This window comes from Rana temporaria, chromosome 10, assembly GCF_905171775.1.
Source record: "Rana temporaria chromosome 10, aRanTem1.1, whole genome shotgun sequence".
NCBI classification, from domain to species: Eukaryota; Metazoa; Chordata; class Amphibia; order Anura; family Ranidae; genus Rana; species Rana temporaria.
Genome location: NC_053498.1, coordinates 21,295,432 through 21,319,353, shown reverse-complemented (window position 1 = coordinate 21,319,353; position 23,922 = coordinate 21,295,432). Strand labels below are relative to the sequence as shown.

General features: G+C 47.1%; 1 protein-coding gene across 3 annotated transcripts in view; it reads right to left on the bottom strand.

Moving 5' to 3' along the window:
- Positions 1-8,425: 8,425 nt before the first annotated feature.
- PHLDB3 (pleckstrin homology like domain family B member 3) overlaps positions 8,426-23,922 on the bottom strand; it is a 122,965-nt gene continuing 107,468 nt past the window's right edge. For 2 of the 3 annotated variants that reach the window (XM_040327363.1, XM_040327364.1), the window contains 4 exons: positions 18,257-18,385; positions 16,051-16,234; positions 14,455-14,540; positions 8,426-9,560 (listed from right to left, as the gene is read on the bottom strand). In XM_040327363.1, coding sequence (XP_040183297.1) covers positions 9,426-9,560; positions 14,455-14,540; positions 16,051-16,234; positions 18,257-18,385 — 534 coding nt within the window. In that variant the 3' untranslated portion in view covers positions 8,426-9,425. The remainder of the gene's footprint in view (positions 9,561-14,454; positions 14,541-16,050; positions 16,235-18,256; positions 18,386-23,922) is intronic. The other variant, XR_005743983.1, reaches the window with a different exon arrangement.

Below are 23,922 nucleotides of genomic sequence, written 5' to 3'. Positions count from 1 at the left end.
TGGGGGGAAAAAAATCCCCCCCCCCCCCCCCCCCATGCTATTTTGCTCTCCACCTGCTCTGAGACATACAATAAATATCAGCTAAACTTAGAAATCAGTTTACTGTATCAGATCAGGCAGTGATTGCAATTGGTTGCCAGAGGTTACAGCATATCATTACCATTTACTGACTGGTTGCTAGAGGTTCCAGCACACATTACGGCTCACTGATTAGTTACTAGAGGTTACAGCACATGATTTCCTTGTTAATTGGTTGCTAGAGGTTACAGCACATCATCTCTTCACTGCAAAGGAACATGATATATATATGAATGCCACCTTTATTTACATATGAATGCCTCAGGCCTAAGCTATTTTATTTACATATGAATGTTCCCATTATTTACATATGAATGACGGTTATTTACATGTAAACACAGGGTCTGCAGGTGAGTCACCTGTACACAATAGGGCGGAGCTGGACAGCATTAGTAGCAGCACTTCACACTGAGATATCAGGACACAGCACAGGACTAAAACTTCAATGGACAAGGGCATTTAAACTGGTATAGTTGGCAAGTATGAGGCAGCTGCTTTGGGCCCCACAACAATGACAGGGCCCAGGGCAGCTTCCCCTTTTGCCCTGCCTTAAAGACGTCCCTGGCGACGCCCCCAACATGGCCTGGTTGGAGCCCAGGCCGAGGTTGCCACACACCACAGATTGATGAGATTGTTCCGATGTGTGGCTACAGGGAGATTTTCTTCTATATTGAGTTAAGGCAGTGTTTCTTAATTCCAGTCCTCAGGCCCCCCAACAGGTCAGGTTTTCAGGATTTCCATTATTTTGCACAGGGGATTTGATCAGTTTCACTGACTTAGTAATCACCACAGCCTTTTCATCTGAGGGAAATCCTGAAAACCTGACATGTTAGGGGGGGCCTGAGGACTGGAATTGAGAAACACTGAGTTAAGGTGTTCCCAGTGAAGGGTACTATTAATGCTACAACATAAAAATAAATTATAGACTGTTCTTACTTCCAACCTTGTGGTAACAGTTTGGTGAAGCCCCTTTTCTATTACAGCATGACAGTGCCCCTGTATACAAAGCGAGCTACATAAAGAAATGGTTTGAGGAGTCTGGTTTGGAGGATCTCAAGTGGCCTACGTACAGCCCTGACCTCAACCCTACTGAACACCTATGGGATAAATAGTGCAGTTTGCCAGACAGGTCTTCTGGTCCAATATCAGTATCCGATTTCATAAAACAGCTCACAACTAGAACCTTCAGGGCCCTGGTGCAATAAACCATTAAGGGCTCTCCTGACAGCTGGGGCCCTTTCTTTTGGTTCTGGGGCCCTTTCTATTGGTTCTGGGGCCCTTTATATGCCCCAGTTCACACTGCCACACATAAAAATGCACAAACTTTAATGGCTGCTGTCTTAATCGATGCAACAAAAAAAGGTTTCTGCACTACTTTTCTGTGATTTGAGTACCATAGACTGCAATGTTAAATTACAAAAGTCTCACTTAAGTAGCAAGAAAATCACAAAGAAGTTGGGAGGAAATCGCAAATAAACCGCATGACTTTGGGGTCACAGCAGTGTGAACCAAGCCTTAGGGTTCCGCAGCACACCTCCATCGTGGTGGCGGAATGCCAGGGCCCAGTCCCAAGTGGGACCTTTGCGACCCAGGTAATTCCACCACTGTCATAAAGGTTATTTTGACTGAATGGGCAAACATTTCTACAGGCACACTCCAAAATCTCATGAAGGTTGCTAAAGCTGCAAGGATAGGAGGGTCTGGAGGAACTGTTTTTTAATGCCCATGTTTTCAAAGTGTGATATCCCTCAGTTTCACGTAGGTGTGTTGTTCAGGAGTCCCACATAGTGTACCAACACGCTGCCTGTATGTGCCATATTGGCTTGCATACAGTATATCACTGAGCTCTCTGCAGCAATATCAGTTTGCCTGGATTTCTTGAACTCGTCTCACCTGGTCCCCCACCACAATTTCCAAATTCCCTGGTCCTCTTTCCTCTCAAATCTGATTAAAGGGGAACGCATAATGGAGATACGTTGAAATGTCACGTAACTGAATCCTGAAAAGTCGCAAAGGAAATTGATGCTGAATAAGAAATAGTGCGTCACAATAATTAATATTATTATTATTAGGTATGCCTATCAATGCACCACACCATGGTAAATTTTTTGTAGCCTACAGATATCTGTCCCTACTTTGAAAGTGTGAGTCAGCGGTGTTTGCCACCCCCCCCCCCAGCCTACAAGGTCACAGTCCTCCTCTGCCTTGAATCACATCAGGGCCGATCCTAGGCAAGTTGCATGGGGTGCTCCGCACCCAGGCGCCGTAGAGGTGGGGGCGCCGAAGCTCCAAAGTGCTCCCCTCGCTCATCCTTGTCTGTGTCCAAAGATGCCACATATGCTCCGCCCCCTGTAATGTGCTTCTGCTCCCAGCGCGCCCGAGCTACAGGGATCTATTGTACAAGTATTTATCTGACACCTGCTGTGGGGGGCTCTGATGGGGGACACCTGCTGTTGGGGTGCTCTGATGCGGGACACCTGCTGTGGGGGGGTTTTGATGCGGGACACCTGCTGTGGGGGGGGCTCTGATGCGGGACACCTGCTGTGGGGGGGGCTCTGATGGGGACACCTGCTGTGGGGGGCTCTGATGGGGGACACCTGCTGGGGGGGGCGCTCTGATGCGGGACACCTGCTGTGGGGGCTCTGATAGGGGACACCTGCTGTGGGGGGCTCTGATGGGGGACACCTGCTGTGGGGGGGCTCTGATGCGGGACACCTGCTGTGGGGGCTCTGATAGGGGACACCTGCTGTGGGGGGCTCTGATGGGGGACACCTGCTGTTGGGGGGCTCTGATGCGGGACACCTGCTGTGGGGGGGGTTTTGATGCGGGACACCTGCTGTGGGGGGGGCTCTGATGCGGGACACCTGCTGTGGGGGGGGCTCTGATGGGGACACCTGCTGTGGGGGGCTCTGATGGGGGACACCTGCTGGGGGGGGCGCTCTGATGTGGGACACCTGCTGTGGGGGCTCTGATGGGGGACACCTGCTGTGGGGGGCTCTGATGGGGGACACCTGCTGTGGGGGGCTCTGATGGGGGACACCTGCTGTGGGGGGCTCTGATGGGGGACACCTGCTGTGGGGGGCTCTGATGCGGGACACCTGCTGTGGGGGGGGTTTTGATGCGGGACACCTGCTGTGGGGGGGGCTCTGATGCGGGACACCTGCTGTGGGGGGGGCTCTGATGGGGACACCTGCTGGGGGGGGCTCTGATGGGGGACACCTGCTGGGGGGGGCGCTCTGATGTGGGACACCTGATGTGGGGGCTCTGATGGGGGACACCTGCTGTGGGGGGCTCTGATGGGGGACACCTGCTGTGGGGGGCTCTGATGGGGGACACCTGATGTGGGGGGGCTCTGATGGGGGACACCTGTTGTGGGGGGCTCTGATGGGGGACACCTGATGGGGGGACTCTGATGGGGGGGACACCTGCTGTGGGTGGCTCTGATGGGGGACACCTGCTGTGGGGGGGCTCTGATGGGGGACACCTGCTGTGGGGGCTCTGATGGGGGACACCTGCTGTGGGGGCTCTGATGGTGGACACCTGCTGTGGGGGCTCTGATGGTGGACACCTGCTGTGGGTGGCTCTGATGTGGGACACCTGATGGGGGGGACACTAATGAAGATTTCTTAGGGGAGCATCTCTGTGTTTGAGTCCTAGCCATAGAAAGATTTGTAAAGGGGAGGAGTTAGTAAGATGACCAAGCCCATGTGGGGGCACCAGAAATATTTCTGCACCCAGGCGTCTGTGACCCTAGGATCGGCCCATAATCCCATCCAATATATTTGGTAATTTTCTTGCTTTGATTTGCCTGGCTGAAATGAACAAGTCACCAGTCAGTCAATCATCCAAAGAGTTTCTTTTTATTCATATATAATAAATAAAACAAAAATATATATGGCATTTCTTACAAACATCAGTACCTCCCTGACCCCTTCACCGGAAAAAAAAAGTCCATCTAAATATACAAATTTTACATACTTCACTAAAACTATGAGGTCCTGAGAACAGGAAGGCTTCCAATACGGCATTTTCACACATATAACGCATAAATATGTACAATATTCTAGAGTAGTTGGATCATTATACACAGTGACGAAAAAAAAAATGACCATAACAACCAATGAGATGTTCAGATTTTCATAGTGTGGGTTGGGGAATAACAGCTGAACCTTGTATGGTTTCATTTTACGGTCCTAAATATAACCGGATTCGGCCTGCGGGCCTTGTGTTTGACACTTGTGACCTAGGAGCTTTAGGTTGCCTCAACTGATCCTATTCCCACTTCTGATTGCTGGGGTCCAAAAGCCACACAACCCTTTACCAGTGATCCCACTCATACTTCTGATTGCTGGGCTCCAAGAGCCACACAACCCTTTAACAAAGCCAGTGATCCCATTCCCACTTCTGATTGCTGGGGTCCAAAAGCCACACAACCCTTTACCAGTGATCCCATTCCCACTTCTGATTGCTGGGGTCCAAGAGCCACACAACCCTTTACCAGTGATCCCATTCCCACTTCTGATTGCTGGGGTCCAAAAGCCACACAACCCTTTACCAGTGATCCCATTCCCACTTCTGATTGCTGGGGTCCAAGGGACCTGGTGCTAAAGGTTGGGCCCCATGAGACCTTTGGAAAATGAGAACTGCAGTTGACCTGAATACCTAGTACCATTTTATTAAAATATCCTCCAAAGTGTAGGCCATCTATATAATCTTTGGCCCATGACAAGTAACCCATGCAATTGGTTGCTAAATGACACCAGCTGGTTATTGCACTGTTGTATGCATGTATCTTCTGTGTAAGGATAGATTGGCCATTAAGGAACCTAATCAGCAACCCTGGACCATAAGATTGTATGGACAGAGGCCAAACATGTTCCTGGTGCCAACATGGCAGCATACTACCACATGTATTGGTGCCAGGAAAGGAACGTATTTTGAACGACTTGCAGACGAGTGATTTGGTATTTTGGGAGTCCGAGGTAAAGGGCATTTGCATAGTCGAGTCTGGAGTTGATAATTGTTCCCACCACGACTGCAATGTCTTCTTTCGGGATAAAGGGAACGAGTCTACGTAGTAGGCGCAGAAGATGGTGGGATCCGCTGACTACTGACCCTAGCAGCTCTTATTCAAATGACTTTAAGGCCAAGTTCACCTTTTCCAGAAAATAGCCTATGCAGTCAGGTGGCCCCAGTAGATAATATAAAACTGTGCACCTATGTAAAATGCTCATTATTTATTATTTTTTTAATAATACCTGTAGACCGAGGATCCTCAAACTATGGCCCTCCAGCTATTGTGGAACTACACATCCCATGAGGCATTATAAAACTCTGACATTCATAGACATGACTAGGCATGATGGGAATTGTAGTTCCTGAACAACTGGAGGGCCATAGTTTGAAGATCCCCCTGCTGTAGACCATTTGGGCCGCCCAGAAGCCAAGCCAAAAAATTCCCAGTTAGCAATTCCCATGTCCTGACTTTTTGCCAGGATGTGAAAACCATTGGATGCTCACTCCTAGCATTAGGCCTCGTGTACACTTGAGCTCAAAAACGCTGCTTTTAGACTCCTTTGACACTGAGGCGCTTTGCAGGTGCTATAGCGCTAAAAATATCGCCTCCAAAGTGCACTGAAAGAACAGCTCCAGTGTGAAAGCCCAAGGGCTTTCACACTGGAGCGGTGCGCTGTCAGGGCATCAGAAAAAGTCCTGCCAGCAGCTTTTTTGCAGCGCATTAAGAGCGGTGAACTCGCCACTCCTAAAGTGCCCCTGTCCATTAAAATCAATGGGCAGCACGCTGAACCGCCAGCAAAGCGCCGCTGTAGCAGCTCTTTGCAGGTGCTTTAAACCCTTTTTCGGCTGCCGAAAAGATCTGCAAAAACAACGGGAAAGTGCCGCTAAATTGGTTTGCACTTCTGCCACTAGGGTCGTCGCTTTGAATCTCAACCCCGGCACTACCTGCATGGAGTTTGCATGTGCTCCCTGTGAGGGTTTCCTCTGGGTACTCTGGTTTCCTCCAACCCAAAGACATGCCGGTAGGTTAATTGGCCCTAGTATTTGTATGTATTGATGCGAGTTAGGGATCTTAGATTGTAAGCTCCTTGGGGGCAGGGACTGGTGTGAATGTACAATATATATGTAAATTGATGGCGCTATATACTTACCTGGCAGAAATAAAACGAGGCACTATGATGAGCATATTTAAGCTGCTTTTTCTGCCAGAGCTTCTGGCATATTTTTCAGCCGCCCAGTGTGCTAGGATCCTTACAGGAACAAAACCAACCGTTTTGAAGTCCTAGCCACAAAGCAGCATGTGGGAGTTTCCAACAGGGAGTTTTTCACCCAGATTTCCAGGTGGGCCTACAGGGTATGGTAACAAAGATAATGAGCATTTTACAGAGCTTCTCAGTTGTTTTGTACCTACTGGAGCCCCTTGACTGTATAGTCTTTTTGAACCTACCTTTCTCACTTCTCAGCCACTTATCAAATGTAGACTGTGGCTCTGGGCAACACCATTTAATTTCCACAGAGCCACAATAAAATGTAAGGATTGTCGGCCTCTGATGTCAATGAAGCTTTTGTTGCATGCAACCAACAATTTCTAATATTAAAGCAAAGAGGCTGGAGGACTAGCTGGTTTGAAGACCCATGGTGGCAACTTCAGCTTTCCCTTAAGGCAGGGGTATCCAAACATTCTAAACAAAGGGCCGAATTTTTTGTCCTTCAGACACTGGGAGGGCCAGACTTTGGCCAGTGGGTGTGGAAATTTTTCTGGTATCAGTGGAAGTAAACATCTGGTATTGGGGGGGGAAATAGTACCCTATGATACATAGGGAGGAATAGTGCCCCATTAGTGATGTCAGTGAGAGAAATGGTTCTCTATTGTCGGTGTCACATGGCAGATTAGTGTCTCATATCAGAGGGAGGGGATAGTGCCCCAAGGGCCAGATAAAGGCAAGCAAAGGGCCACAGTTTGGAGACCACTGCTTTAAGGCATGGGTGTCAAACTTAATTTCATTGTGGGCCGCATCAGCATTATGATTGCCCTCATGATTGGACCAGTTGTATCTGTAAGATTAGATGTCCAGCACATCCCCTCCCCTTACATTAGATGTGAAGAGCCACCCCACCATCAGAAGTTGAGTCCCCCACTCTCCCTTACATCACAGTGCACCCCCCTTTAGGGTTGCCACCTCATCCCTTTAAACCCGAACACATATAGGTAGATTCAGAAAGAGTTAGGCCGGCTTATCAGTAGATAAGCCGGCCTAACTCCGAATCTACGCCGCCGTATGTTTAAGCGTATGCTCAAACAGACATACGCTTAAACATATCTAAGATAGGCCGGCTTGCGCCGTCCTATCTTAGATTGCAATTTTTCGGATGGCCGCTAGGTGGTGCTTCCATTGCGGCCGGCGTAGATTATGTAAATAAGATTGTACGCCGATTCACGAATGTACGCCCGACCGCCGCAGTCGAATTACGTCGTTTCCGTAAGGCCTTAGGAGGCCTAAAGTTATTCCACCTATGAGGTGGAATAACAATGTTAAAGTATGGCCGCCGTTCCCGCCACAAGGTTCGAATTTTTTACGTCGTTTGCGTAAGTCGTCCGCGAATCGGGAGTTGCGTCTTTTACGTCCGCGTCAAAATCAATAGGCCCGTACGGCGTACTTAGCCGCAATGCGCACTGGGAAATGTAGGCGCACGGCGCATGCGCAGTAGCAAAAAACGTAAAAAAACGTGAGGTCAAGCATCATTACCATACAACACACCTCCCTCCAACCAATTTGAATTAGGCGCCCTTACGCCCGCCGCGATTACACTACGCCGCCCTAAGTAAGGAGGTAAGTACTTTGAGAATCATGTACTTGCCTCTCTTACTTAAGGCGGCGTAGTGTAAACGCGCTAGGCTACGCCGTCTTAACATTGCACGGCCGTACCTGAATCTACCTAATAGTAATTACACAGGTTCTGGGGCTAATTTAATGGCGATAAGGCACCAAGTGAGTTAATTAGCACCTTAATCAGCCAGAGAACCTGTGTAATTAATATGTGTTCGGTTTTAAAGGGATGAGGTGGCAACCCTACCCCACTTTCCTTAGGCTGCTGCTGGGAAAAAGCTGGATGCATTGCTTGAAAGCAGAAAGTAAGGGGTCTGAAGGACCATAGGAGGGCTGGAGCTCTCCTGCAGCTGCAGGAGAGGTGCAAGGGCCACATGAAATGGCCTGGAGGGCCGGATTCAGCCCACGGGCCTTGTGTTTGACACCTGTGCTTTAAGGCAATTCCAGAACCTTTAAATCCCCAATGAGGTCCATATGGAGGACACAAGAATGGTCTCCACAAGAACTGGAACACGTGATGTTTATCCATTCAGGTCAGCCAGTCATTGGATAGTTGTAGTGTTTGCAAAGCCAAGAACAAAATACTATACATGCTGAAATCTAGTACAACAATGGCTTCGTTTTTCCAGCTCTTGAGGATTATATAATGCATTATCATTTGACAGGTGTGTTTAAGCTCCTTTTGCCAAATTCTTGCCGTTACTGTTCAACATTTGTCATTATGGTCCTCGGTCTTGGAAGCCACTTGGTACAAAAATCTAGGGGTGGGAGGTCCCCTGATTCACTTGACCTAAATGCTACTTTTTGCTACATGTTCAGCAACGTCCAGTAGATAAATCAGACGGGACAGGGCAGACATATTGTGCTTTTTTAGGCAGCCTCTTGTCTAAATTGTCATGACAGGCCAACTTACAAAATGGCGGCTTCCAAGCTGCATATGTGGCCTATCAACATTTGTCAACATTTTACAAAAATAATGTATATAATATCACAGACATTAGAAGATATGCCTAACACATAACTCAACATTAGTGGTAATTCACAAGGTCCATCAACATTCTAACCAACGGTGGAAGACATTGCTAGTTGGGCCTTCGAGATGGCCAAGACCAACGGTGGAAGATATTGCTAGTTGGACCTTCGAGATGGCCAAGGCCAACGGTGGAAGACATTGCTAGTTGTGCCTTCGAGATGGCCAAGGCTACAAGGCTTTGGTAGAGTCATTCCTGAGGCGAGTACCATGGTGTGTTGAAAAGAATTGTTCTGTTTGGATAGACAGGCGTTAAAAAAAAAGTTTTTCACCGAGGAATGTCTGCTAAAATTTCACAGATTTTCTGTCACAAGTTTTAGAAAATGTTCTTCCCTTTTGTCAGTCACATTTCTCGCACAAGTTCCTTCTTTTCACAAGCCCGTCTGTGTTCATGCTTTTGTGTTCCTCTATTTCTTTCCCAGGCTCCTTCGTTCTTCCCCAAAACGATTGGCACCGATCACAAAACAAAGGCCTCAGTAGCGGTGGTTCTCCTCGGCGGCCGTCACCATGACGTCCATCCAGATCCTCATGGCTTCCGGGGTTGGCGCTACCATGCAGAAGAGGCGTTCGAAGGTCTTCAGACAAAATGTCAGTTTGGGGTGTGGACTCTGGGGGAGGTAAAAATAATAGTTTTATTGCACGTTGTTGTAACACACACAATTCCATATATCAGTTTTCTGCATCAAACGCCACACCCCAGGCATGATCACACCAGTGTGGACATGTTGCGTTGCCTTTCTTTAACCACTTCAATACCAGGCACTTATACATCTTCCCGCCCAAGCCAATTTTCAGCTTTCAGCGCTGTCACAATTTGCATGACAATTGCGCGGTCATACTACACTGTACCCAATTTTTTTTTATCATTTTGTTCCCACAAATAGGGCTTTCTTTTGGTGGTACTTGATCACCTCTGTGGTATTTATTTTTTGCGCAAATTTTTTTTTTTTTTTAAAAAAGGTTTCTTTGTTTCTGTTATTTCTTTGTAAATAAGTATGTTTTCTTCTTCAAAGACGAGCACTGATACGGCTGCACCAATGAGTTGGCACTGATAGGCAGTACTAATGGGCACTGATTCAAAAACCCAAACTCCCAACAACTATACACTGGGCAAGATCAAAGAAGAAATTACACTCTGAGCTCTTCAAAATCACACTAGCAACTAAAATAGACGTACCAAATCCGAACCACTCAACGGAGCAAACTCTCAACGCTTTAAACAAAGCACTACTACAAACAGCAGATACAGTCGCTCCAAAACGCAGAGCTCTCAACCGAAAAAATAACTCAGGCTGGTTTAATGACTTTCTCACTCTACTGAAACAGGAACGCAGAAGAGCTGAAGGAGCCTGGAGGAGGAACCCATCAAAAGAAAACCTCACAAAGTACAAAACCCTCACCAAAAATTACCACAAAGCAATCTTTAAAGCCAAAAAAGACCATTTCGCAAACACCATCTCCAAAGCCATAAACCATCCACGGGAACTTTTTAAACTAGTCTCTAAGGCTATGAACCCCTCCTGTTTGGAGCCCCCTGCAAGTGAGACACAAGAATTCTGCAACGAACTATCAGACTTTTTTATCGACAAAATTGAAAAGATTCGGGCAACAGTTCAACAGAAAAAAAACATAAACCCCACTCAGATACAGCAAGAAGAAGAAATCAACAAAACTTCGATGAATTTCGAGCTGATCCCAATTACCATCGACACCACAAAAAACATCATCAGAAGCCTCCGAGACAACACATCCCCAAACGACATCATCCCGACAAAACTCTTGAAAGAATGCACGGACATCTTGGCACCCACCATAACGCACATCATAAACCAATCATTCAGGGAAGGGATGGTTCCGGACAACCTCAAACAAGGCATAATAAAACCTCTCTTAAAGAAGCCCAACCTCGATCCGAAAGACCCCAACCAGCGCAGACCGGTAACAAGCCTGAACACGATCTCCAAGATCATGGAGAAAGCAGTAGTGCAACAGCTCCAGCCCCACCTGGACGACCACAAACTCCTAGATCCTCTACAATCAGGTTTTCGCCCAGGCCACGGCACAGAAACGGCTCTTCTCAAGATATGGGATGACGCCCTTGAAGCAGCAGATGACGGAGAATCCTGTCTCCTAGTGCTGCTGGATCTTAGTGCAGCCTTCGACACAGTAGATCACAACATATTGCTCACGCGACTCAAAGAAGTAGCAGGAGTCTCTGACGCAGCCCTACCATGGTTCGCATCTTTCCTGGAAAATCGTACCCAGACCGTGAAACTTGGAGATTTCACATCAGAAACACGGACCATCACATGCGGAGTCCCGCAAGGATCACCCCTCTCACCTCTACTCTTCAACATCTACATCCGCCCGCTCCTCAAAATCATCAGCAGACAGGACCTGCGTTACCACTCCTATGCGGACGACACGCAGCTTTACCTTCGAATCACCAACAAAAAAGACCAATTTCTTGAACTTGGAAAGTGCCTCACACTGATCGACAATTGGATGACCGATAGCTCCCTCAAACTTAACGGATCGAAAACAGAACTACTCATCCTTCACGCAAATAAAAAATCCATTGCTAGGACCACATGGACACCACCCACCATCCTCGGACAAACCATCGCACCAAGCAAAAAAATCAAAAGTCTCGGAGTCATCTTCGACTCAGACATGACGATGGATGCACAAATAGGATCAGTCGTCAGCAGCTCTCATCATCTGCTCCGCATGCTACGTAGACTCATCCCCTTTATCCCGAAAGAAGACACGGCAGTAGTTGTCGGAACAATCATCAACTCACGACTCGACTACGCAAACTCCCTCTACTTAGGGCTACCAAAATACCAGATGGCGCGTCTACAAGTCGTCCAGAACACGGCAGCCAGACTGGTAACAGGTAAAAAGCCGTGGGAATCAGTCGCCCCAGTCTTGAGGTCCCTCCACTGGCTGTCCGTACAGGACAGGGTGACGTTCAAGACGCTCTGCCTCACCCACAAATGTTCACAGGGAAAAGCTCCTCAATACTTATGCGAGAAAATAAAACCGTACGTCACCAAGCGCATGCTTCGGTCAACCAACCAAAACTTTCTCCAAATTCCTAAATCCCGCTACAAATCGAAAGGAGAACGAAGATTCTCGGTCCAAGGACCACGGCTCTGGAATGCTCTACCCACGACCATCCGCTTGGAAGAAAACCATCGGGCATTCAGGAAAAAGCTAAAGACCCACCTCTTCTGAAAGATCTGTACTACTCTGGATGACAAGCGCCTTGAGGCGATTAAGTTCGCATTTGCTGCGCTATACAAGTTACTCACTCACTCACTCACTGATAGGTGGCACTGGTATGTGGTGGTATGTGATAGGCGGCACTGGTATGTGGTGGTATGTGATAGGCGGCACTGGTATGTGGTGGTATGTGATAGGTGGCACTGATGGGCACTTATGGTGGCACTGATGGGTGGCATGGATGGTCACTGATAGATGGGCACTGATGGACACTGATCAATGGCACTGATGGGTGGCATTGCTGGGCATCACAGATTTAAGGTGTTTTACAATGGTGCCAATCATTTGTGGGCACATATTTGGCATAAATTTGTATATGTGGATGTACCTGGCCATCCACATGCTTGGGGCTTCCCTGGTGGTCCTGGTGGCTTCCCTGGTGGTCCAGTGTTGGCATCCATGGGGGGGGCTGCGCTGATAAACAATCAGCGCAAAACCCCCCCGTCAGGAGAGCCGCTGATCGGCTCTCCTCTACTTGCGTCTGTCAGACGCAAGTGAGGAAGAGCTGATCAATGGCTCTTCCTGTTTACATCGTGATCAGCCGTGATTGGACACAGCTGATCACGTGGTAAAGAGCCTCCGCCGGAGGCTCTTTACCGAGATCGGAGATGCAGGATTGACCCTCTCTATGTGTCCAGTTTACCATTATCATTGAAAGTGAAAGTAAATCCAACATTTTGGGGTGTCTTCCGAAAAGTAATAAAGTGGAAATCTTCCAATGGGGACACTAGTTCTGATAGCCTGGGGGTCCCCAAGGGATCCCCTTATTTTTAGTAATTTTCTCTCACTTCCTGTTTTGGCTATGGGACAGGAAATGAAGGTAAATTTCCCCAATGGGGGAAAAGATGGCCCAAAATAAACCTACAGGGGTTATAATCCTCCATACAAAATGGGAAAAAAAAGTTTGGCCTTTTAGTTCTCCTTTAATTAATTGGTTTATCAAGGGTTCCCTGAATTATTTCAAGGATTACTCTGGAATAGGGGTCTTCAAATTTTCTAAACAAAGGACCAGTTTACTGTGCTTCATAAAACCGTGGCCAGTGGGTGTAAACAACGCCCCACCGCCGGTGTCAGTGGAAGCAACAGCGCCACCACCGCCGGTGTCAGTGGGAGGAATAGTACCCCAGGGGCCGGATAAAGGCATGCAAAGGGCTGCATTCAACCCATGCCACAGTTTTGAGCTCACTGTACTGGAATAAAAAAGTTGGGAAAGGCTAGGTTAGGCATTCTGGCAGTTTTTTGATGCTCCCCGCCAGATCATTGTGGAGAAAGTGAAGGAAAATCATAGATTTGTAAACAGAGTTAGGGGTAAGGAGAAATCTTTCAATGGGGACACCTGTCTACAGGAGAAATTCCTCCAACGTCCTGGTGTGCCACTGGGACAGGAAATTAAGAGAAATTTCCTTAATGGAATAGCAAAAATGTGTCAGGGGTCTTAACCCTTCCTTATCCAAAACTAAAAATAATTTGGCTATCGATACCCCAAGTCTAATGGACATAGGTGTGCGCAGCCTATAGCATTAGGCTGTACACCCCAAAGCTCCAACACATATAGGTTTGACACATTTATCGGCCTCTTTCCCGCTCTCCATCCTGGAACAATGGGAGGAAGGGGGAGCAAGGGAGCACATGGGGGACCCGGGCAACAGAAGGAAGAGGAGCAGGGAAAGAAGGAGTGGCATATATTAATACTGATCCCCTATATTTTCCTCCTGTGGCAGCTGAATGTTGACAAAAGGGATCGGAGGAGAAGCCTACTTTCAGCTGCTGCAGGGGGAAAATACAAATCAGTTCCACTAAATTTCATCCCCGCCAACTCTCCTGTCCAGGTTCTGAGGGATGGCAAGGAAGGATTGCGGTTTACCTGTCATCTGCCCACCATTGACAGGTTGTCCACCCCAGGATCAGGGTGTGCCCAGGCACACCTGGCACACCCCTTGCGCACGTCTATGCTAATAGAAACTAACTAACTGTTCCCATAAAACCTACAAAAGGTCAGAGAGCTTTCTCCATTACATAGGGAGGAGGCGTTTTATAGTCCTCAGAGAGAGCTGGGAACAATGCTAACTGATAACAGTGCAGCACAGGATGTTATCAGCTATTTCTAGCAGGATAAATTGGTATTTTGTCACTGAGTTTATTTTATACAAAGACAAACACTTGAATTAAAAAAAAAAAGGCTAGAAGAAAAGAATTTCTCGTTCTATAGGTTACCTTAGAAGCACTTCGCAAGTGATCGTAATACACCTCTTCTATGGCCTGGAAGTAGATTACTCCTTTCAGTTTTTGCTCTTCTTTATCTGCAGAGATAGACATCATTAGGGATGGACACAGACAACAAATACATCTCAGAGAGAGGGGAGAGGGTGTTCAATTTGTTTTTATTACACATGACAAGATACTAAAAGGAAATTTCCAACGCATTTCGAGAGCTCAAAACTTCCCTTTAACAGGGCTTATGTGCTGGGAGAAAATTAAGAGAATAATGGACAACAAAACGGGAAAAAAAAGTTGTTGGTCAAGACTCACAGGACTTGCACTAGAACTATGGTGTTTCCCACGCTTTTTAGACTTTTTTTTTTTAACTACTACTACAGCGGTTGACAAAGAGTTGCCTCTAAAATGTTGGATTCTAAACTCTATCCTGCCAGTGGCGGTGCGTCCATAAAGGGCGCAGGAGCGCCGCCCCCTCTCTCCTGTCACGTCTCTCTCACTACATGAATTTATCTATCTATGGTCGCCACTGCCGCCCCCTATTCAGGTGTTCGGCCCCTTATCGGGCGCCGGGCACCTAAATTACAGCGGCGGGGGCGTTTTTGGAAGTGCCTGATTAGACCTGTGGGCTCTAATAGGCTTCCAAAATGGTGAACAGCGGGTGCAATACTGTGCGTTCGCCGTTTACTTAAGTGTTGTGTTAGGAAAGCGATTTATTCACTTTCCTAACACTGACCCGCCTCTCAGCCAATCAGGTGTTTGGGTCTGGTTATCTGTCACCTGATTGGCTAAAACAACAGAGGCTGTGATTGGACACCTGATAGACAGGACCGGAGACATCGAGGAGCATGAACGACGCCACCGTGACCAGCTGCGAGACAGGTAAGTCTGGGGTGATGCACACTGGCAGCAATTGATGGGGCACAGTGGCGGCAATTGATGGGGCACAGTGGCGGCAATTGATGGGGCACAGTGGCAGCAATTGATGGGGCACAGTGGCGGCAATTGATGGGGCAACAGTGGTGGCAATTGATGGGGCACAGTGGCGGCAATTGATAAGGCAACAGTGGTGGCAATTGATGGGGCAACAGTGGCGCCGCTGGATGGGCAACAGTGGCGGCGCTTGATGGGCAACAGTGGCGGCGCTTGATGGGCAACAGTGGCGGCGCTTGATGGGCAACAGTGGCTGCGCTTGATGGGCAACAGTGGCTGCGCTTGATGGGCAACAGTGGCTGCGCTTGATGGGCAACAGTGGCTGCGCTTGATGGGCAACAGTGGCTGCGCTTGATGGGCAACAGTGGCTGCGCTTGATGGGCAACAGTGGCTGCGCTTGATGTTTTTTTTTTTTTTTTAGTTTGTTTGTGCCCCCCCCAAAACAAATTGAGCACCAGCCGCCACTGTATCCTGCCCACCATTGAGTAGAGTGCTCTGCAAACACCCCCCATGTCAAAAGGGAGGAAAAAGAGAAAAAGGGGACTGGAAAACTTTGAGTCAGAAAGAGTAATGGAGAGAAAGAAAAAAAAAAGAAGATTGGTAGAAGGAGAGACCAGGAGGCCACTGAGAAGATCTCATTAGATATACACTATAGACCCGTACCTGCATAATATGCCAGCCTTCTCTTCTGTCTGTCAAACACGAACCATCTCTTCTTCCATGTTTTGATGCGTCCTCCCATCTTCACAAGGTAGCCCCGACAACACATGGCATTGACCCTCACGTTAGGACACGTCTCTACGCTGTGTCCTGAGGCCTCCAGATATGACCGCAAGTCAAAAGGTGCCTGGAAAGGGGACAGGTTATGCATTTTATTCACCATTTTATTCGGGGAAAAGTTCCTCTGGGCATCAACACCTGTGTAAGCTCCAAGTTGGATAATTTTGGGGCTTACACACAGTTGGATGATGTTGACCTTTTTATTAGGGGACAACGTGTGAGCCTGTAAATTTCCTGCTCAGGTCTGAGAGCAGCTCCCCAGGAGGAGGACACAGACTCCGCCATTCCACACTCAGACCTGAGAACCGCACCACAGGGGAAGGTCACAAGCTCCTCTATACCCGTTTTCACACTCAGGCCTGAGAACGGCACCCCAGGAGGAGGTCACAAGCTCCCCTATACCTATTCCCTACTCAGGCCTGAAAGCGACACAACAGGAGAAGGTCACAAGCCCCCTATATACATTTCTGGCTCATGCCTGAGAACCGCACCCCAGGGGAAGGTCACAAGCTCCTCTATACCTGTTCTCTGCTCAGGCAGGAGAACTGTACCCCAGGAGAAGGTCACAAGCTCCTCTATACCCGTTCCCCACTCCGGCCTGAAAACGGTACAACAGGAGGAGGTCACAAGCTCCCCTATACTCTATTCCCCCTCAGACCTGAGAACAGCACCACAGGAGAAAGTCACAAGCCCCCTATATACATTTCTGGCTCAGGCCTAAGAACCGCACCCCAGGGGAAGGTCACAAGCTCCCCTATACCCATTCCCTACTCAGGCCTAAGAACCACACCCCAGGGGAAGGTCACAAGCTCCTCTAAACCCGTTCTCTGCTCAGGAAGTAGAACTGTACCACAGGAGAAAGTCTCAAGCTCCCCTATACCCGTTCCCCACTCAGGCCTGGGAACGGCACCCCAGGAGGAGGTCACCAGCTCCCCTATACCTATTCCCTACTCAGGCCTGAAAGCGACACAACAGGAGGAGGTCACAAGCTCCCCTATACTCTTTTCCCCCTCAGACCTGAGAACAGCACCACAGGAGAATGTCACAAGCCGCCTATATACATTTCTGGCTCAGGCCTCTATACCCGTTCTCTGCTGAGGCAGGAGAACTGTACTTCAGGAGAAGGTCACAAGCCCCCTATATGCATTTCTGGTTCAGGGCTGAGAACTGCACCCCAGGGGAAGGTCACAAGCTCCTCTATACCCGTTCTCTGCTGAGGCAGGAGAACTGTACCCCAGGAGAAGGTCACAAGCTCCCCTATACCCGTTTCCCACCCAGGCCCGAGAACTGCACCCCAGGAGGTCAAAAACTCCCCTAAGCTCAGAAGTGCTGGGTATTTAAAAGAGCTGCATAGGAGCAACCATGCTTCGGAGAGTGCAATGATTGTGAGTATACGTGGGCCTTAGTAAAAGGCTCTGTTACTCCGCCCTGGATTGGCAAAGGACAGGTTTAAAAAATATATTGATGACCCCCTCCCCTTTAAAAAAAAAAAATTATCTGCCTGGCTGTGGTACTAATTATTTTATTTTAGCACGTTGAATAGCAGGATTGAAAAAGGTATGCTAAAGGCCTGTGTCGGCGGCGATCGGGTCCCGTGGGCGCGGTCACGCGCACGACCCGCGGCTGGGCTCTTGAAGGGGACGTATATATACATCCCTGTGCCCAGCCGTGCCATTTTGCTGACATATATTGCCGTGCGGCGGCCCTTAAGTGGTTAAGGAGTTGATTTAAAACAAAAGAAAAAAATAAATTACATAGTCATTCACCCAGTGGCTATATACTGTGCTATTAGAATGTAAATCATTGGTTCTAAATAGAAAATACCTTATTTGGCCACTAGATGGAGGTCAGTTATCATAAGAATTTCCTGTAATACTTAGCTCCATCTAGTGGTCGAACGTGTTTTTTCCATTTAAAATCAATTATTTACATTTGAACAGCACAATATACAGCACATAGCATATTTCCAATCTTTTTTTTGTGCCCCATTTACACAGAATTAATGTATTGGCCTTTTCACGGGATGAATGGCTATGCAAATTATTTATAAATCAACCGTTAAGTGTGTACAGTCTTTTGCTGAACTTACCAGCTCAACAGCAGGCTCGAGGACGGCCGGTTGCACCATGGGTGGGACGGGTACAGGAGCTTCTTCTTTCATATGACTCTGCTCTGCTTCCAGGCGTTTGGTCATCTCTTTAGCTGCTCTCTTCTCTTCCTGCAAACACACAAAAGGCTTTTATTATTTTCAGTGGTAGAGATGAGATCACCCATTTGTACTGTACAGGATCTGGAAATGTTGGGGATATATGGAAGATACAAAGTAAACCGCACTCCAAATCAGTGCACATCACATATTTATTGTGAAGCCAACATCACAAGTCAAAGGAATACCAACCCTTCGGGCCCCTTCCTTAAGGCAGGATAGCGACACCAGGGGGGTCATTTATAAAAAAAAATACAAAAAGACATTTATCCTATGAAACTGCATTCGTTCTGTGAAAATAGCGCCATAATTGATTGGTACTAAGCTATTTTCTCCAATGCTTTTCATTCCTACACAATGGGAAAATACTGCTTTATGGCCACTAGATGGAGCTGATGCTCACAAGAAATAAATACATTGGCCTGGATTCACGTAGCACTTGCGTGGCGTATCTCGAGATACGCCGCGTAAGTGTAAATGTGCGCCGTCGTATCTATGCGCCGTACCCATAGAACTAGATACGCCTGAAATTAGGCTTCATCCAACCGACGTAAGTTTCCTACGCCGTCGTATCTTGGGTGCATATTTACGCTGGCTGCAAGGGGCGCTCCCATTGATTTACGCGTCGAATATGCAAATGACTCAGATACGCCGATTCTTGCGCCCGTCGCAGTAATATACGCCGTTTACGTAAAGCGTACGTCCGGCGTAAAGTTATTCCACATATAGAAGGCGCATCCCATGCAAAGGTATGGACAACGGAACAGCCGTCGTATTTTACGTCGTTTAAGTAGTACTACGTGAATAGGGCTGGGCGTAGGTTACGTTCAGTGATTCGACGTATCTTAGGCGTTCGATCCGAAGTGATTCTGAGCATGCGCACTGGGAAGCGTCCACGGGATGGCGCATGCGCCGTTCATTCGGCCCATCATTTGCATGGGGTCATGGTTCATTTAAATGGATCACGCCCACCGTCCACCTACTTTGAATTAGGCAGCTTAAGCCTAGGAATTTACGCTACGCCGGCGCAACGTTGGGAGCGAGTGCTTTGTGAATACTGTTCTTGCCTCTCTACTTTACGTTGGCGTAGTGCATATAAGAGGCGCTACGCCCGCATAAAGATGCGCCGATCTACCTGAATCCAGGCCTTATTTTCTATGATTGTCAGCTCCATCTAGTGGCCATGATGCAATATTTTTCCCAAACAGCTCTTTTTTTAATAATTTAATAGCAATCAACCATGAGCAAAAATAGCCTAATAACATTCGATTTTGCTCCAGTTCACATAGAACGAATGCTCATGCAGTTTCACAGGATGAACGTTTTCGTTGTGCGTTGCAGAAACACCAGATGTGAATGGAGCTTGACGATGGAATTCATTTTTTCCATTTAAAATAGTTTGTAATATTTTTTTGTAACAATTGTTGTGTCACTTTAATACAAGAATTACGAAGGTTGCCCTGGAAAGTATTTGTGAAGAGCTGGTAGTAGTGAAATCCTAGGAAGTTGTCTCACGCCTCCATGTATTCACAGAAATGGGAACTCTGACCCGCATTCTAACGATTTAAGGCTCCTTTCATACAGGCGCCCAGAGGGGTGGAAAACAACAGGTGGCCTATCCACATTTCTGCTGCCCCCCCCCCCCCTCCAAACACCCACCTACAAGTGGACATGGTGCTGCTCAGGTGCATACACATTGCCACAGCCATTTAAATGCTACATACAGAGTTTGACAGCTGCAGTATTCAGCAAAACTCTTAATACATAGAGTTCAATCAGGGCCAGTGCTACCACTAGACAAACTAGGCAGCCGCCTAGGGCGCCCAGCCACTGGTGTTCCTACTCTCTTCTCTCTGCAGCAAGTAACTAAGTCCCAGCATCAGCAGCTGCTCCGTTCACACATAGTGTCAGAGACTGTGTCTGTGTCCCGACTCCTGAATGAATGGAAGCAACCAAATATTAATTGATGGGCACTAGTAGGCTGCATTGATGGGCGCTGGTGACGCTGCATTCGATAGGGCGCTAGCGAGGCTGCATTCCACGGGGCGTTGGCGAGGCTGCCTTCCATGGGGCGCTGGCGAGGCTGCCTTTTCATGGGGCGCTGGCGAGGCTGCCTTTTCATGGGGCGCTGGCGAGGCTGCACTCCATGGGGCGCTGGCGAGGCTGCACTCCATGGGGCGCTGGCGAGGCTGCACTCCATGGGGCGCTGGCGAGGCTGCACTCCATGGGGCGCTGGCGAGGCTGCATTCCACGGGGCGTTGGCGAGGCTGCCTTTTCATGGGGCGCTGGCGAGGCTGCCTTTTCATGGGGCGCTGGCGAGGCTGCCTTTTCATGGGGTGCTGGCTGGCGAGGCTGCCTTTTCATGGGGTGCTGGCGAGGCTGCCTTTTCATGGGGCGCTGGCGAATGCTGCCTTTTCATGGGGCGCTGGCGAGGCTGCACTCCATGGGGCGCTGGCGAGGCTGCACTCCATGGGGCGCTGGCGAGGCTGCACTCCATGGGGCGCTGGCGAGGCTGCACTCCATGGGGCGCTGGCGAAAAAAGTACACCAATTTTGTTTGGGAGCCACGTCGCACAATTGTCAGTTAAAGCGACCCAGTGTCAAATCGCAAAAAGGGGCAAGGTCCTTAACCTGCATAATGGTCTGGGTCTTAAGTGGTTAATTTAAAAAAAAAATCTGATTTAATTTAAACAAATCTGATTTAAATCAAAATGAAATCAGATTGAAATCAAAATAAAATCAGAGTTAAATCAAAATAAAATCAGATTGAAATCAAAATGAAATCAGATTGAAATCAAAATGAAATCAGATTGAAATCAGATTGAAATCAAAATAAAATCAGATTGAAATCAAAATAAAATCAGATTGAAATCAAAATAAAATCAGATTGAAATCAAAATAAAATCAGATTGAAATCAAAATAAAATCAGATTGAAATCAAAATAAAATCAGATTGAAATCAAAATAAAATCAGATTGAAATCAAAATGAAATCAGATTGAAATCAAAATGAAATCAGATTGAAATCAAAATAAAATCAGATTGAAATCAAAATAAAATCAGATTGAAATCAAAATAAAATCAGATTGAAATCAAAATAAAATCAGATTGAAATCAAAATAAATCTGATTTAAATAAAAAAATTCTGATTTAAATAAAAAAAAATCTGATTTAAATGAAAAGAAAATCAAATTTAAATTAATAAAAAAAATCAGATTTTTTAATTATTAAAAATAAATAACTGCTCGGCATTCACAAAAAAAAAAATTATATTTTGTTTGGACTGATCCTTTAGGTCTTGAAATGCATATAGTATGAAAACAGAACCGGCCCAATCAGGGCGCCTGTGTCTCGTCTGTGCATTGCTGTAGTGCATGCGTCCGCCTCACGCCATATTCCGACCTGAGAGCAGTTTTTGCTTACTTAAAAAATATAATTTTTGGATGGACCCACCTTTAAAAAAAAAAAAAAAAAAAAACACCTTTGTAATGGATTGTATCCCCTCCGCCTGTTACAGGTGATCTCCATTGCAGCAAAGCCCTAAGCAAACATGAAAAACCAGTTCTTCTGCTCCTGTAAAGGCCAACGTTGCCCACAAACAAAGGCAAAGTCCATTAGCAAACTCTAAACTCCTATAAAGTCCCTTTCCCCGAATCATCTATGTACAATCTCTACATGTATGTACACACGCATGCATGGAGAATGCCTATAGACAAGCTCGCCGTGTACACTCACCATGACACACACCGCCCCGGCATGTCTCCTACCTGCTCTGTATAGCAACCAAATGTGTCTGAGAGCGCAGAGCCAGAGCTGGAGGCTCGACTTCCCGAAAGCAGAAGCAATTAAGTGACAGTCATGTGACGGGCAGGTCAGCCGGCTGCACTGGGTGGCTGACTGCATGGAGGACGACTGCTGTTAAAGGGGAAGGGACCTGTCATTTTATACTGCACTCAATCCATACAACGCCAATGTATGGGACCACTTTTCAACCCTTATGCCGCGTACACACCATCACTTTATGTGATGAAAAAAAATGACGTTTTTAAAAACGTCACTTTAATTGACTGTGTGTGGGGGAAAACGTCGTTTTATGTCTTGTAAAAAACGACCAAAAAAAATTGAAGCATGCTTCAATTTTATGTGTCGTTTTTCAAAAGTGCACTTTTTACTTCACAGAAATTGACCGTGTGTAGCAAAAAACGTCGTTTTCTAAGACGTTTTTTCATCCACGCATGCCCAGAAGCTACTTATGAAGCGAGCTTCAATGGTAAAACGTGGTGAACGTAACCTCACTTTGCTAGAACATTGTGAGAAAAACGATGGTGTGTAGGCAACTTCGTCTTTGAAAATTGAACTTTCAAAAACGTCATTTTTTACTTCACAGAAAGTGTCGTTTTTTTTCATCACATAAATTGATGGTGTGTACGCGGCATTAAGGTTGTTTGTTTTTTTACCTAAAAAACAAAAAAAAAAAAACAAAGGTTCCCTTATATTTCATAGTTATCTTGTTGCACGGGGTAAAAAAAAAGACAAAGGGCCATATTCTTATAGATCTCCGGCGGCGTAACGTATATCCTTTACGTTACTCCGCCGCAAGTTTAACTGGCAAGTGCCTGATTCCCAAACCACTTACCTGTAAACTTGCGGCGGCGTAGCGTAAAGTCCACCCGCGCAAGCACTCCTAATTCAAATGATCCTGGTAGGGGGCGTGGATCATTTAAATTAGGCGCGCTCCCGCGCCGATCGTAATGCGCATGCTCCGTCGGGTAAATTACCCGACGTGCATTGCGCTAAATGACGTCTCACGGACGTCATTTGCTTTGACGGTAACGTAAATGGCGTCCAGCGCCATTCACGGACGACTTACGCAAACGACGTTAAATTTTCAAATTTCGACGCGGGAACGACGGCCATACTTAACATTGAGTACGCCACCTAGGGGGCATGTTTATCTTTACGCCGCGTATCGCTTACGGAAACGACGTAAAATCACTACGACGGGCAAGCGTACGTTAGAGAATCGGCGTGACTAGTCATTTGCATATTCTACGCTGAACGCAAAGGAAACGCCACCTGGCGGTCAGCGTAGATATTGCAGCCTAAGATACAACGCCGTCGTATCTTAGGCATGTTTAAGTGTATCTCAGTTTGAGAATACACTTAAACATAGGACGGCCTTAGAATCGGACTTACGTCGGCGTATCTGCTGATACACAGGCGTAATTCTTTGAGAATATGGCCCAAAGGAGTTTAATTGACTTATATTGTACTATATTTGGCTATCCCTGTTAATGCCCTCCAATCCTCATCAACATGCTACTTAATTTTTTTTTTTTTCATCTTTTTTTTAATCTTTCCATTTGTAGGACCTACCTCATTTTAGACCCAGTGATGTCATCACAAGGTCTCTGTGCTTCTAAATGCAATGCAGGCAGATCATGGCAGGTGTGAGGCGCCGAGGAAAAATATCACAGCACCCTGCCTCAGTGCTCCTTTCAGCCCTGATGTAAGCAGTGAGCTGGCTAATTAAAATAAATTAAAATGCCCT